This window comes from Bos indicus, chromosome 14 (assembly GCF_029378745.1).
Source record: "Bos indicus isolate NIAB-ARS_2022 breed Sahiwal x Tharparkar chromosome 14, NIAB-ARS_B.indTharparkar_mat_pri_1.0, whole genome shotgun sequence".
Taxonomy (NCBI): domain Eukaryota; kingdom Metazoa; phylum Chordata; class Mammalia; order Artiodactyla; family Bovidae; genus Bos; species Bos indicus.
Genome location: NC_091773.1, coordinates 8,247,549 through 8,260,337, shown reverse-complemented (window position 1 = coordinate 8,260,337; position 12,789 = coordinate 8,247,549). Strand labels below are relative to the sequence as shown.

General features: G+C 51.3%; 1 protein-coding gene across 2 annotated transcripts in view; it reads left to right on the top strand.

Annotated features, from left to right (window-relative positions):
- Positions 1 to 10,645, top strand: part of CCN4 (cellular communication network factor 4) — a 32,075-nt gene extending 21,430 nt beyond the window's left edge. The window contains exons 3-5 of one of the 2 annotated variants that reach the window (XM_019974105.2): positions 5,414 to 5,674; positions 7,084 to 7,277; positions 8,328 to 10,645. In XM_019974105.2, coding sequence (XP_019829664.1) covers positions 5,414 to 5,674; positions 7,084 to 7,277; positions 8,328 to 8,627 — 755 coding nt within the window. In that variant the 3' untranslated portion in view covers positions 8,628 to 10,645. The remainder of the gene's footprint in view (positions 1 to 5,413; positions 5,675 to 7,083; positions 7,278 to 8,327) is intronic. The other variant, XM_070802420.1, reaches the window with a different exon arrangement.
- Positions 10,646 to 12,789: the final 2,144 nt, after the last annotated feature.

Genomic DNA, 12,789 nt, shown 5'->3' with positions numbered 1-12,789 from the left:
CTCATTATATTTCCTGAAGTGTCATTGATGAGGATTATACATATAATTTCAAGTCAAGATACTTATGGATTTATGGTTAATCTATGAGCACCTTCTGCTCTTTTGACATTAATTCCTGCTTCAACCTTCATATCAAGTCATCTTGCGTTCCAAGTAACCATCACTGATTCTCCCATCTTTCCATGTTGCCCCCTTTTACAGAGACTTATTAGCCCCACAAACTAGCGTGTTCAAAGAGAGCTTGCAGATTCCATCTGCATAGAATCATCTGACATGTTGGTTAAAAATGTTTTTCTGAGCCCCACCCCACTCACTCCAGTTCTTTGGCAGTGGGGGTGGGAATCGACAACTTTCAACAAGCTCCCTGGGTGACACTCATACTCGGCTCTGAGACTGACGGCCACAGTGTACAGTCGTTCACATACTCTCTCCCCGTACCCAGGTGAGGAGACCAGGCTGAGCCCTCTTGCACCAGAGTCCCCTCCACTTCTACGGGACTGTTTCCTTTCTTTCCCTCTTTACAGCTGTCCTTCAAGGCAACTCATTGTGACTATATGAGTCTCTAAAGTTGCACTGACACCTCACCACATGCCAGGCACCACAATTTTATAGACATTCTCTCATGGACCCATAGACTCTGCGGACCCACAAGTGCCTCTCCTGCCTGTCTCTACCACCCAGGACCTGGAAAATCACCTCGCTCTACTCCACTCCCCTACCTCCTTATACGTCACCTCTTCACTCAACATAGCCTCTCGGTTCCCCCTCATCATGAGTCTCCGTGTAGCTTCTTTCCTTGCATTTGGAAAGCAGACGGTGGATTTCAGGATACTGTAATAAATATGACATGGGCCAAGGGTTCTCCAGTCACAGAGGTCTACAGACCTTGGAATAAATAAGGTTCAACAAGGGGACAGACTTTTTCAGAGGTGTCAAATGTCCACATCCATTGTGAAATTCCAAAAACAGAGCTATCATAGGAAGACTTTTTAAACTTGTTTGCACAGTGAATACTTTTTTCCAGGCAGATTTTTACCCAATCACCCACCTGCACACCATATACACACAGACACACACACATACGATTCCCCCATGTTCTATGGAACATCTTCTCAGAAATACTGCCATAGTGTCTAAATTCATGGAACCCTAATGCAGTAAAGAAAATAGTCCAGGGTCTGAGAGCTATAGAGAAGGAGATATTTGGGGGCCAGAGGGGAAAAAGAAAGAAGAGGTTATTTACATAGAAAAATCTGTTAGCAGATGGCCAACAACCAATGGACATTCCCCAGGACAGGCTAAATCTGTCCTTAGCGATGTGCTTGTAATTAGGCCAGGACAAGGCAGTAAAAACCAAATTGCAAGAGTGCCGTAAACGACTCAAAGAGGGCATGGTGGGGACTACGGCAGACTAATGCACGTAACCTTTAGCCACTGAGGTCAGGCAGAAAAGGGAGCCTGATCTGGTCTAGCCTACTCACCTTTCAAGAGAATCCAGAAAACAAAATCCAGGTTCATGTATGATTTGTAATTCTGGCAACGCATTCAAAACATTTTTAAAACACACTCCATGAGCCAAGCTAAATACATCTGTGGGCAGAGAGTGACCTCCGAATTAAACTGTTTGGCTATTTTGGTTGTGCAAATATGAGTCTGCATTCAGTGCAACTGGGTCAGGATTGAGGGCAGTGTGGTTTGCTGGAAGGATCATGACATGTACAGGCAGACAGGCTTGGGGTTTTGAATCCTGGCTCTGCCACTTGCTGGCTACGTGATCATGGGCACGTCACTTAAGGAGCTTGATCGAACCAACTCTGTATGATGGCTGAGGCTAAACAAAGAATTTCACAGGAGCCTAAAATGTGATCAGTTGCTCTTGAATATTGCTTCAAATTTCCTTTGTAAACGTCCCCTTAGCTTTGTCTAGGGTTATCCTCAGAGTTTGGGGGGCAGGGCTAGTTTCAAGCTCTGACTCCCTCCTCTGATGAGTAAAGGAACAGAAAATCCACACATGGTGTTTGAAGCTAGACAACCTAAGTTCAAACCTCAGCAACATAATCAACCAACACAATGGGTTTAGGGAAACTGCTTAACCTTTTTAAATGTCAGTTTCCTCATCAAGGAAAATGCAATGAATAATGCCTACCTCTTTGGGTGGTTCGGATGTCAAGTACTTGATACATGGGAGAAGCCCAATACAGAGTAGGGCTAACCCCACCTGATTTCCATCCCTCTACCCACTGATTCATTCACCCATAATGAACACAGGTTAGTGATGGTACATCAGTGGGGTTACAACAAGGCATGGCCCACTGTCCTTGCTCCCAGGAAGCTGACCAGGGGTGGAGCGAGAAGAGTAAAGGTCTGGGTGGCACAGCAAGGCGACTTGAATTCCCAGAAGTCCCTCAATAAGAGGAAAGCCCACCAGGTCATGCCTGAATGGACCCGAAAGTCTGAATGGTGAAGGAGGCTTGGCCAGCTTCCCCATCTGATCAGAAGCTGGTCCTTCAATCAGCTGTAAAGAAACCGAATAAGGAAGGGGTGCCAGAGTCCGCTGGTAGGGCCATCGCTGCCACCCACCATCCATCTTTGCCCCCACCTCCCAAACCTCCCAGGAGACTGTGAACAACTTCCGGAGGCAAATGGTCCCAATCTTGGCTGCAAACTGGATTCACCTGCGGAGCTACCAAGGCCAAAAAATAAAAAACTAAAAATACCGAAGCCCAGGTCCACCCCCAGGTACTGGGGTGTGGTGTGGGCATCATGATTTTAAAGAGCCCCCCTGGGTAGTGCCATTGTGCCGCTGGCGATGAGAACCACTGTGCAAAGGCTCCCAGCACCCAGCAGTGCCCTTGCCACCCAAAGTTCCCACACCCAGGGGCAGAGACTGCCTTCAGCACTCCATCTCCCATCCACCAACACACGAGCGCACTCTGTCCCTGGAGTGAGAGGGCGAGGCCAGGCTGACTCAGAACAAAAGACGAGTGATTCACTAGGTGATTCACTCACTGTTTTGCTTTCCTATTTCCCCTCCTTTACTGGTATCCGATGGAAGGAAATGGACAGTGGAGTCAGAGCTTGGGGGGGTACAGCCTCATCAGACACCAGCTGGGGGGCCTTGAGCAGACGAATCACTGTTCCCCTCACCCACCCAGCTCCCCCTCTGCCAAAGAAAGAAAACAAAGCTCTTCTAGGACAGTCACCGTGAGACTGCGTGAGGTTACTTATCAGATGGTGCCTGGCTCCAGATGGGACGGGCAGTGTTAGCGCCCTTCCTGCCCGTCCCTCCTCCCCCAGATCAATCACCTCCCAGGAAAGCCAGCAGTCACCCCAGCATCCCCACAGGCTGTGATCCTGTCCCCTCCGCTCCGCTGAGCCGAGCGCTGTCTCTTCAGGTGTGTGACTCAACCTCACTGAGACGCAGGTGTGCAGCAGGTGAAAATGCAGGTGATGACATGGTCCCTTTTCCTTCTGAGATGAAGTCAGCAATGCAAGGAAGCCTAACACAAAGCGGGTCGGGTGACCAAGAACCTTCCCTCCTGTGAGATACAGGGATGATGATGGTGGTGATGGTTCAGCTTCAGGTGAATCCAGGAGATACACTGGAACTACTGGCAGACCAGCCCTCCTGGGGTGAGCACCCTGGCTGCCCTGGCATCTCTGTCTGCACTTCTAGACACCGTCCTCAGAATGGGACTGACATGGAAGGCTGGGATGCTGGCCAGAGCCCAGTATTCCCACATCTTTCTTGGAGCTCCAAGCTTGCAGAACTGGCTCCACTCTGAAGTCAACCAGGCATCTCGAGTCTAGGGAAGAGCTTGAGGCCACCCACCCCAACCTTGCTCTTCTGAGGACAGAGCATCCCCCTCCTTCCAGGGCTTGGGACATAGAACTAGGAGTCCTTCCTGATTCTCCTCTCATCCTCACATCCCACCTGTCAGCGAGTCCCTCCAAATAGACCCAGAAGCGGGCCCTTCTCCTCCTGGCTGCCCATCTCTGGTCCAAGCACCACCGCCTCTTATCTGGACTCCCCAGCATGACCTTCTGACTCTTTCCAAACCCCGTCGGTCTGTCCTCAACTCAGCACCATCAAGGTTTTTGTGAAGCATAATTCATATCACTGATTCATCATTACTCACTGAGCACATACTGTGTATCAACCGGAGTTCCAGGCTCTAAGAGCTTTGCGTTTTCCTCTGAGCCTCCGGGGAAGCCCTCTCTCTCCTGCCTCCAGCCCTTGTCCCTCCCTCCCCTACCCTTTCCCACCCCAGGCCTTCCCAGCTGCCTACGTCCCTTCCCTGCCTAGAAGGCTTCTCTCCCAACACCTGGGCAGCTCAGCTCCCTGCCTCCTTTCTATCTTTGCTGAAACATCATCACCTCTCTGAGGCCCTGGCTACCCACCTTGTTTAAATCTGCAACCTTGCCCCTCCCTCTCCCAACTCCCTGCTTTCATGTCCCCATCAACGCTCTGCTGCTGCTGCTGCCACTAAGTCGCTTCAGTCGTGTCCAACCCTGTGCGACCCCATAGACGGCAGCCCACCAGGCTCCCCCGTCCCTGTGATTCTCCAGGCAAGAACACTGGAGTGGGTTGCCATTTCCTTCTCTAATGCATGAAAGTGAAAAGTGAAAGTGAAGTCGCTCAGTGTGGACTCTTTGCGACCCCATGGACTGTAGCCGACCAGGCTCCTTTGTCCATGGGATTTTCCAGGCAGGAATACTGGAGTGGGTTGCCATTAATGCGGGAGACCTGGGTTCAGTTCCTGGATTGGGATGATTCCCTGGAAGAGGGCATGGCAATCCACTCCAGTATTCTTGCCTGGAGAATCCCCATGGACAGAGGAGCCTGGCGGGCTGCAGTCTATAGGGTCCCAAAGAGTCGGATCCGACTGAGTGACTAAGCACACAAGCACAAGTTCATTGAGGGCGAGGCTTTTGTCTCCTTCCTTCACTACTAAATCCCCACCACCTACCACACGCCACAAACAGGCATTGAATGAACCCAGTCTCTTCCAAAGTGTTGTGACGGGTTTCCCATCGCCTCGGCCTCCTCTCACAAACTGTGACCCTCGAGGTGGATAACTGTCAGGACCAGGCTTTGTGCCACTTGCTGGGACAGGACACCGGGCTAGCTGCCTGGGGTCCCAGTCCTGGCCAGGCTGTAGCCTCCCACCCCTCCGTCCAGCCCTCCAGACAGCACCGGGTGTTTCTGCGCAGGTTAAATGGGCTGCCACACCCCCCGCTCAGGTCCCACCAAACTGGCCAGAGCAGCGGGCCAGGCCCTTCTCCACGATGGGGACCCCGGGGGGTGGGGTGTGGGGTGGGGTGCGGGGGCGCGTGATGCAGCGGCAGGGGGCTGCCCTGCGGGTCCGCCTAGCCCCTCGGCCGGCCTGACCCTCTGCGCCTGTGTCCGCAGAGGTGGTTGGCGTGGGCTGCGTGCTGGACGGCGTGCGCTACAACAACGGCCAGTCCTTCCAGCCCAACTGCAAGTACAACTGCACGTGCGTGGGCGGCGCGGTGGGCTGCACGCCGCTGTGCCTCCGCGCGCGGCCCCCGCGCCTCTGGTGCCGTCGGCCCCAGCGGGTGAGCTTGCCCGGGCGCTGCTGCGAGCAGTGGGTGTGCGAAGACGACGCCAGGAGGCCCCGCAAGACGGCGCCGCGCCACACGGGCACCTCCGGTGGGTGCGGGCACGGGCGCGGGGCGCGGGGAGGGCCGCTCCAGCCCGCGGAGGAGGGGATGGCGAGCTCAGTCGGTCCCCAGCGGGCCTCCTAGAACAGAGCCACCGGGTCGGGCCGGGGGCGGCGGCGGCCGCCTGCCCACCGCATCAGTGTGTGTGGCCCAGTGACCGCCGCCTGACCGAGCACTGCCGAGTGGGTGACCTAAAAACCAAAGCCTTTTATCCTCCTCGGCAAATCCTTCCCCACCGCCGCCTCCCTCCCATCCCGCCTCCTCTCTTCAGTCCGTCCGTCCTCAAAGGCCTCTGCTGTCTCCTGTCTCCCAGCATCCTCTTCTCTCACTCATTCATCCCTGCATTCGTAGATCCATCTCCCCAGCGCACCTGCTGTCTCTCCGTGCAGGCTCCCCTCTCTGGCTTCTGGGCTTGTGTTTTATCAAGAAGGACCGGCTTCCTGATAAAAATACACAAGTCCTTTTCTTGTGTATCTTGCTCCATCCCTCTGTGAGATGGCTCCTTGGTCTCCCTGGCTCTTCACCTATCTCCACCTCTCAGCTCACTCCATTTCTTAGACACTTAGGAGCACTCGCCGTGTTCTGCTTGCCAGGATACATCCATTGAAAGAACCAGCCAAGGGTTGGGGTTCAGTTCCCACTTCCTGAGGGCTTACTAAGGATGGGGACAGCTTTTGAGCCCTGTCACATGCCTGAACCTGTATTTTCTATCCATAACCAGGGACAGGAGGCAGGGAGGTGCTGTTGTCAACCCCACTTACAGGTGGGGAGCCTGGGGCTCGGAGGTGGGAGCCAGTTTATTGGAAGCTATCCAGATGCTAAGGGGCGGCGCTAAGAGCTGAACTCAGACAATTTGCCCCTGAAGCCTGCGTGTCCCCTTAGCCACGATGCCCTGAGCATCACTCAGATGAAGTTCTAGCACTGGGGCAGGCACTTCCCTTGACCTTCCCCAGATAATGTCATCTCTGCAGGGGCAGGACCGGTGTCTTTTACCCTTTTATTCCCAGCACCTTGCAGATGCCTGATGTGTACTTGGTCAATATCTGGACCCTTTTATTGCCATACCAGCCCCGCAGGGCAGATGTTATTGTTCCAGAGAAGAGCCTGAGGCCCAGAGTAAGTTGTCTAGAATCACACAGCCTGTAGGTGGTTGAGCAGGGATTGGACTCAGGTCACCTCTCTCTAAAGATGGTCCTCACTCTGGAGAAGTATGAGGAACTCATGACAAGTTCTCTTCTCCCTGGGGACCCGTGCTAGTTAGAAGCCAACTTGACCTCCAAGCAGAGGGACTGCCCACTCGCTGAGGTTCAGGGACCCCAGCCCTTAGGGTTGTGACGGCAGGGATTGGGGGGCTGATGGAGACTGGGAAATCACCAGGTACCTGGTCCCCATCTGCAGGGAACATGGATGAGATAGAGCCGTGGCACAAGAACTGCATTGCGTACACCAGCCCCTGGAGCCCCTGTTCCACCAGCTGCGGCCTGGGGGTCTCCACCCGCATCTCCAATGTCAACACCCGGTGCTGGCCTGAGCAGGAGAGCCGCCTCTGCAACCTGCGGCCGTGTGACGTGGACCTCCGGCCACACATCAAGGTGGGTCCGCCTCCCAGAGAGGGGCAGGCGTTTAGGGTCAGGAAGATCCCCTGGAGAAGGGATAGGTTACCCACTCCAGTATTCTGGCCTGGAGAATCCCATGGACTGTATAGCCCATGAGGTCGAAAAGAGTTGGACATGACTGAGTGACTTTCACTGCAGATAGCTATCAGACTGTATAAGCTTCAGGCCCACACATTGCCTGGATCTGTTCTACCCTCATTTCAGGCAGGGTGCTGGTACATAGTTGACCAGAACAGCCATTCATTCAACGAGTTTAGTACATGCCTACTGGGGCTTCCCTGGTGGCTCAGTGGTAAAGAACCCACCCGCCAATGCAGGAGACATGGGTTCGATCCCTTGGTCGGAAAGATCTCCTGGAGAAGGAAATGGAGACCCACTGCAGTATTCTTGCTTGAGAAATTGCATGGGCAGAGGAGTCCGGCGGGCTACAGTCCATGGGGGTCTCAAAAGAATCAGAATCAACTTAGCAACTAAACAACAGCCATGTACCAGGCAGAAAACTAGACTGTAGGGATGCAGAAAGAGCCTCGCCCTTGAGTGGCCCATATCCCCACAGAGCTCCCTTTAAATAATGCCAGTCCAATTGAATAAGTTGCATGAAAAGTATGTGTGAGAGTCTATGGGAGGCAGAGGAGGAGGAGTTTAGGGTTAAATGAGTCCAGTCTTGGAGGCCATGATGGCTCTACCCCTAACCAGCAGGGGGCGCTTGGCAGGCTGAAGGAGCCCACAAAGTCATCCTGTGTTGGAGAAACTGACCTGGGCATTGGCAAGGCAGAGGCAGGAAAGAAGGGAAATTGCAGGTTGAGAGAGCTGCCCCGTGGCAAGGCAGTCCCTTTGTGCCCTCGGTTTCCTCTTGCATAATACAGCTGGGTCTGTTTGTCTTTGGGGTGATCCTTCCTAGTTTGAAGATGCTGCAGATCTGAAAGTAAGATGGGGTGCATGGCGAGTGAAAAGGGAAGAATTGAGGGCTTGGAGCTGAAACTGTTGATCCTCTGAGCATCTCAACTGAAACCTCCTTTCCCGCAGGAAGGGAAGAAGTGTCTGGCCGTGTACCAGCCAGAAGCGCCCGTGAACTTCACGCTGGCCGGCTGCACCAGCACACGCACCTACCGGCCCAAGTACTGCGGGGTGTGCACCGACAGCCGGTGCTGTATCCCCTACAAGTCCAAGACCATCAGCATCTCCTTCCAGTGTCCCGATGGGCCCGGCTTCTCCCGCCAGGCCCTGTGGATTAACGCTTGCTTCTGCAATCTGAGCTGTCGAAATCCCAACGATATTTTTGCCGACTTGGACTCCTACCCTGACTTCTCAGAGATTGCCAATTAAGCAGCCACAGAACCTGGGCTCGAGGCTGACCCAGTGCTTGTAAAGCAGCCAGCCTTCTGAGGCCCCAACTGAGCCTTCTTTTGTCCACTTCCCACTCGTTTCCAATGACCCAGATCCAGGCCCAGGCCCATGACCCCTTGTCCTGTCTCCACCCATCCAAAGCACCCATCGAGGCACACTCAGGCCCAGACAGTGGGTCTTCTCCTTGGCAGTGGCCCACATACACTCCAAAGAAAGTGCCCGGCTCTGGACAATACACGAGCCCGATCCGGCCTGTCTGAGTCACTGGAAGTCCTGCTGGATCCAAGTCCCAAGGAACAGAATCAGCTAGATCTTCGGTATCACTAATTCCTTCTTTAGATACCAAACCACCAGACTCTCTGGGCCCATTCAGAAGGATAGAGGGGATTTAGGACAGTGGACTGGTCCATTCTTCGGGCCCTGCCAAGAAGGACCCTAATTAGCAGTTTTGACCACTGCATACCAAAGCTCTCTCTCATTCTAAAGACCTGTGCCTACCATGGTCACCGAATATTTGCTAAATGAGGTGAATGGTTGTTTGGTTTCGGTTTTTGGATGGACAGTTGTGTCCATGAATCCAGGCATTGTTGCAGTTAAGTTTCTGTTCACCCATTTCAGTTAAGTTTCTCTTCACCCCTGCACTTTGAAGGGTGTACATTGGGCTCATCCCAGTGAGAAATGCAAGCTGATAAACTTCCTCTTGTTCCTGGGAGAAGTCCCTGGTCACCAGGGTCAGAGCATGGTCAGTCTATTTTCAGAAGGAGCGACTGAGCCCTGCACTGAATCTGCTGCTCCCGGACAGGGCAGGGCACTGGGCACTCAGCCAGCCTCCTCCTCACACCTGACCATCTGCATGCTGGGGCGTTGTAGGACTTGGTGGGTCCCCTCGGACGACATCTCTGACCCCTCAGAGTGGTGTCCTGTGATAGCCTTCTGCTCTGAGGGAACCTTGGGTCCAGGTTGAGTGTGAGTCAAAACAAGAAGTGGGTTCACAAACCAAGAAGTGGGTCCAGTCTGTGTCACCCTGGGGTGGCAAGAGTCCCTGGGCCCAGGGCATGTGTCTTTCTGCCTCAGGGACCCATTTTGCAGACTGTGGGTCTACTGATCCATAAAGCTCAGTTCTGGTACAAAGACAGAAGTTTACCAGTTGTTTCAAAACAGAAGTATATTTAACAGGGATGAAAAGCCAAAAGGGTTTGATGCTAAAAGGAAGAGAAAGTTGTTATTAATGGAAATGAGGCTATTATTTATTTTATTAGTAAAGTATAAATATTTACTGCTACATTTATTTAGTACCTTCTACATGTCAGACATTGTTCTCAGCACTTTATGTGCACCGTTACACTAGCTCATGGAAACTGGGAAGTCGTGTTGAGAAGGGCCCATGATTATTTCTGTTCTTACAAATGTGAAATGGAAGCTCAGTGAGGTAAGGGAGCTTGACCGAAGTCACCCAGCGGGTCAGTGGGGTAGTCAGGATGCAAATCCAAGCTGGATTGACTCTGTAACCCTTATTTTCCCTCAACTTTTAGAGCTTCCAAGGGCATCAGAGCAGGAAAACATGTCAGGATAAGCGACTTCTCCCTGTCATTTTTGGTTCTTATTACTGTCTCTCCAGCTTCTTTCCCAAGAGAAGAGTGTATCTGACTTTCAGATTATTTAGATGTCTGAGCATCAGACAAAATCTAGGATAAACTGAAATCCACGACTCCCCTCTAGATCATTCCCTCCTTCAAATCAGAACCAGCTCTCACTGTGTATTTGAAGATGATTTCGTTACCTGATGCTGCAGACTGAAGGACGGTGCCTTTTTCATGAGGGAATTCTGAATAATGAGCAGAGGGATTCCTAGACAGGGGAAAGGGATTGAAAATGTGTCCTCTTTACTGTGACCTCCTGAATGCCTGGTGCAAGGCATTCAGTGGTGCTCAATGTGTATTTGATGAATAAAAGAAATTGTGTATGTGTCCCTACATGTGTTCAGAAGATCTCTTTCTTCCAAAGGTACATGACAATCTAATTTTTATCAGCCAAATCTGAAATGCCATAGAAAAAGAGACATTTAATATCAAAAGAAAGGCACGTGTTCATTGAAAGAAAAAAAAGCCCGAGAGTTCTTTTGTGAAGAGAATTTTGTTGTTCGGGTGTTCATTCGTGTCTGACTCTTTTTCAGCCCCCATGGACTGTAGCCCACCAGGCTCCTCTGTCCATGGGATTTTCCATGCAAGAATACTGGAGTGGATTGCCATTTCCTTCTCCGGGGGATCTTCCCAACCCAGGGATCGAACCCACGGTTCCTGCATTGGCAGGCAGATTCTTTACCACTGAACCACCAGGGAAGAGAATTTACTCCATGAATAATCTTTCCTGTAAGTCCACATGGATCATGTTGGATTTTTGTAGAGTGAAATCACCTGCCACCCACAGCTTCCAAGGGCAGGTGAGGGCTCACCCCTTTTGAAATTTAGCAGACACCCAAGAACTAGATTCTTACTGAATTTGCTTCCCAATTCAGGAACGTGAACTTGGCTTCCAAGATCATAGAAGGCCTGGATGAGGGACTTGGGGCTTTCATCCCCGGGATGGGTGGGATGGGGTGGCCAGAATGCCCTGGTTTGAGAAATGAATCTGTCCTGTGCAGGCCCCAAAGAGGAAGTCTCAGTTTCGTGTTTTGAAGTCATGGGCAAGGAGACAGAGCCATGGTGCAACCTGTTCCAATAAAAGTTACCAGATGAAAAAAACATTTCTTTATTGAATGCTTAATTGGTGCCAAGCCCTCTGCTAACTTTTGAATTATCTAATCATGGCAGCAATTTTGAGCAAGCATCTCTTTCCCATTTTATAAATGGAAAGTCTGGGACTCAAAGAGTCTGGGGAATCAGCCGTCAAAAGTTGAAACCCAGATCTCTGCTTATTCCGCTCTGCCTTGCTCTGGGAGATGGTGAAGGACAGGGAAGCCTGGCGTGCTGCAGTCCATGGGGTCAGAGATGCAAAGAGTCAGACAAGACTGAGCGACTGGACAGCAACAACAACTTGATTTGGGGGAGGCCTCCAGGCAGAGCCTGAATGAGGCCTGTTGGAGTGTCCACTTCTCCAGACCCTTGTAACCCCATGTCCTGGGATCAAGGAAAGGTAAACAAAAGAATAGTCAAACTTGGGTGGAGAAATTCACATAAGTGCTTAGAGTGAATATCTCTTGCATGCAAAGATGAGTGAGAAAAAGGAGACCTGAATTTACCATGTCACTAATGCGTGCTAACCCTTAGCATAAGCCTTTGGTGAGCACTTCCCAGGCTTTAGGCTAGGTGCTTTACTGCATACCTAATTTAATCCTCAGAGCAAGCCTATGAGCTGTGGCAGTATCATCATTTCCCATTTTAGAGATAGAGCTGAGGCCCTTAGATAGTATTTGCTCAGTGTCTTCACAGCTAATGACCTGCCGACCAAGGTTAGTCTCACGCCTGGGCCATCTCTCCTGATGCTAAGCCCAATTAGTCTGCCCCCACCCACCCCTGCAAACCAAAAGGCACAAGACAACGGCTTACTGACAACAGCTGCAACATTAACTTTGAAAGTGATTCAGAGAGTGATCAAAGAAAGTAGATTCAAACGATATGATTATCTAGGCTCTCATTAACATTTAAATACTGTGTATCCCTACAAATTGTGGGGAAGTAATGCAATCTGTTACTATTACATTAAATTAGGTCACTGATTTTTAAAGACTTATCTTGACCCAAAGTAACTGAAGTAATAACTCTGCCCAGCTGGGAGTCCTGAATGGTCAGAATGGCCTGCTGTGTATTTCTGCATTGTATACATATGTGTGTGTGTGCGCGTGTATGTATATCTGTTTTCAAACTATGACTTAATATTTAAGTATTTCGACTGCCATTTTCAGGCTTTCCTGGTGGCTCAGACATTAAAGAATCTGCCTGCAACGCAGAAAACCTTGTTTTGATCCCTGGGTCAGGAAGATCTCCCGAAGAAGGGAATGGCAACCTACTCCAGTATTCTTGTCTGGAGAATCCCACGGACAGAGGAGCCTGGTGGGCTACAATCCATGGGGTCACAAAGAGTCAGACACAACTGAATGACTAACACACACACACACACACACACACACACTGCCATTTTTGTA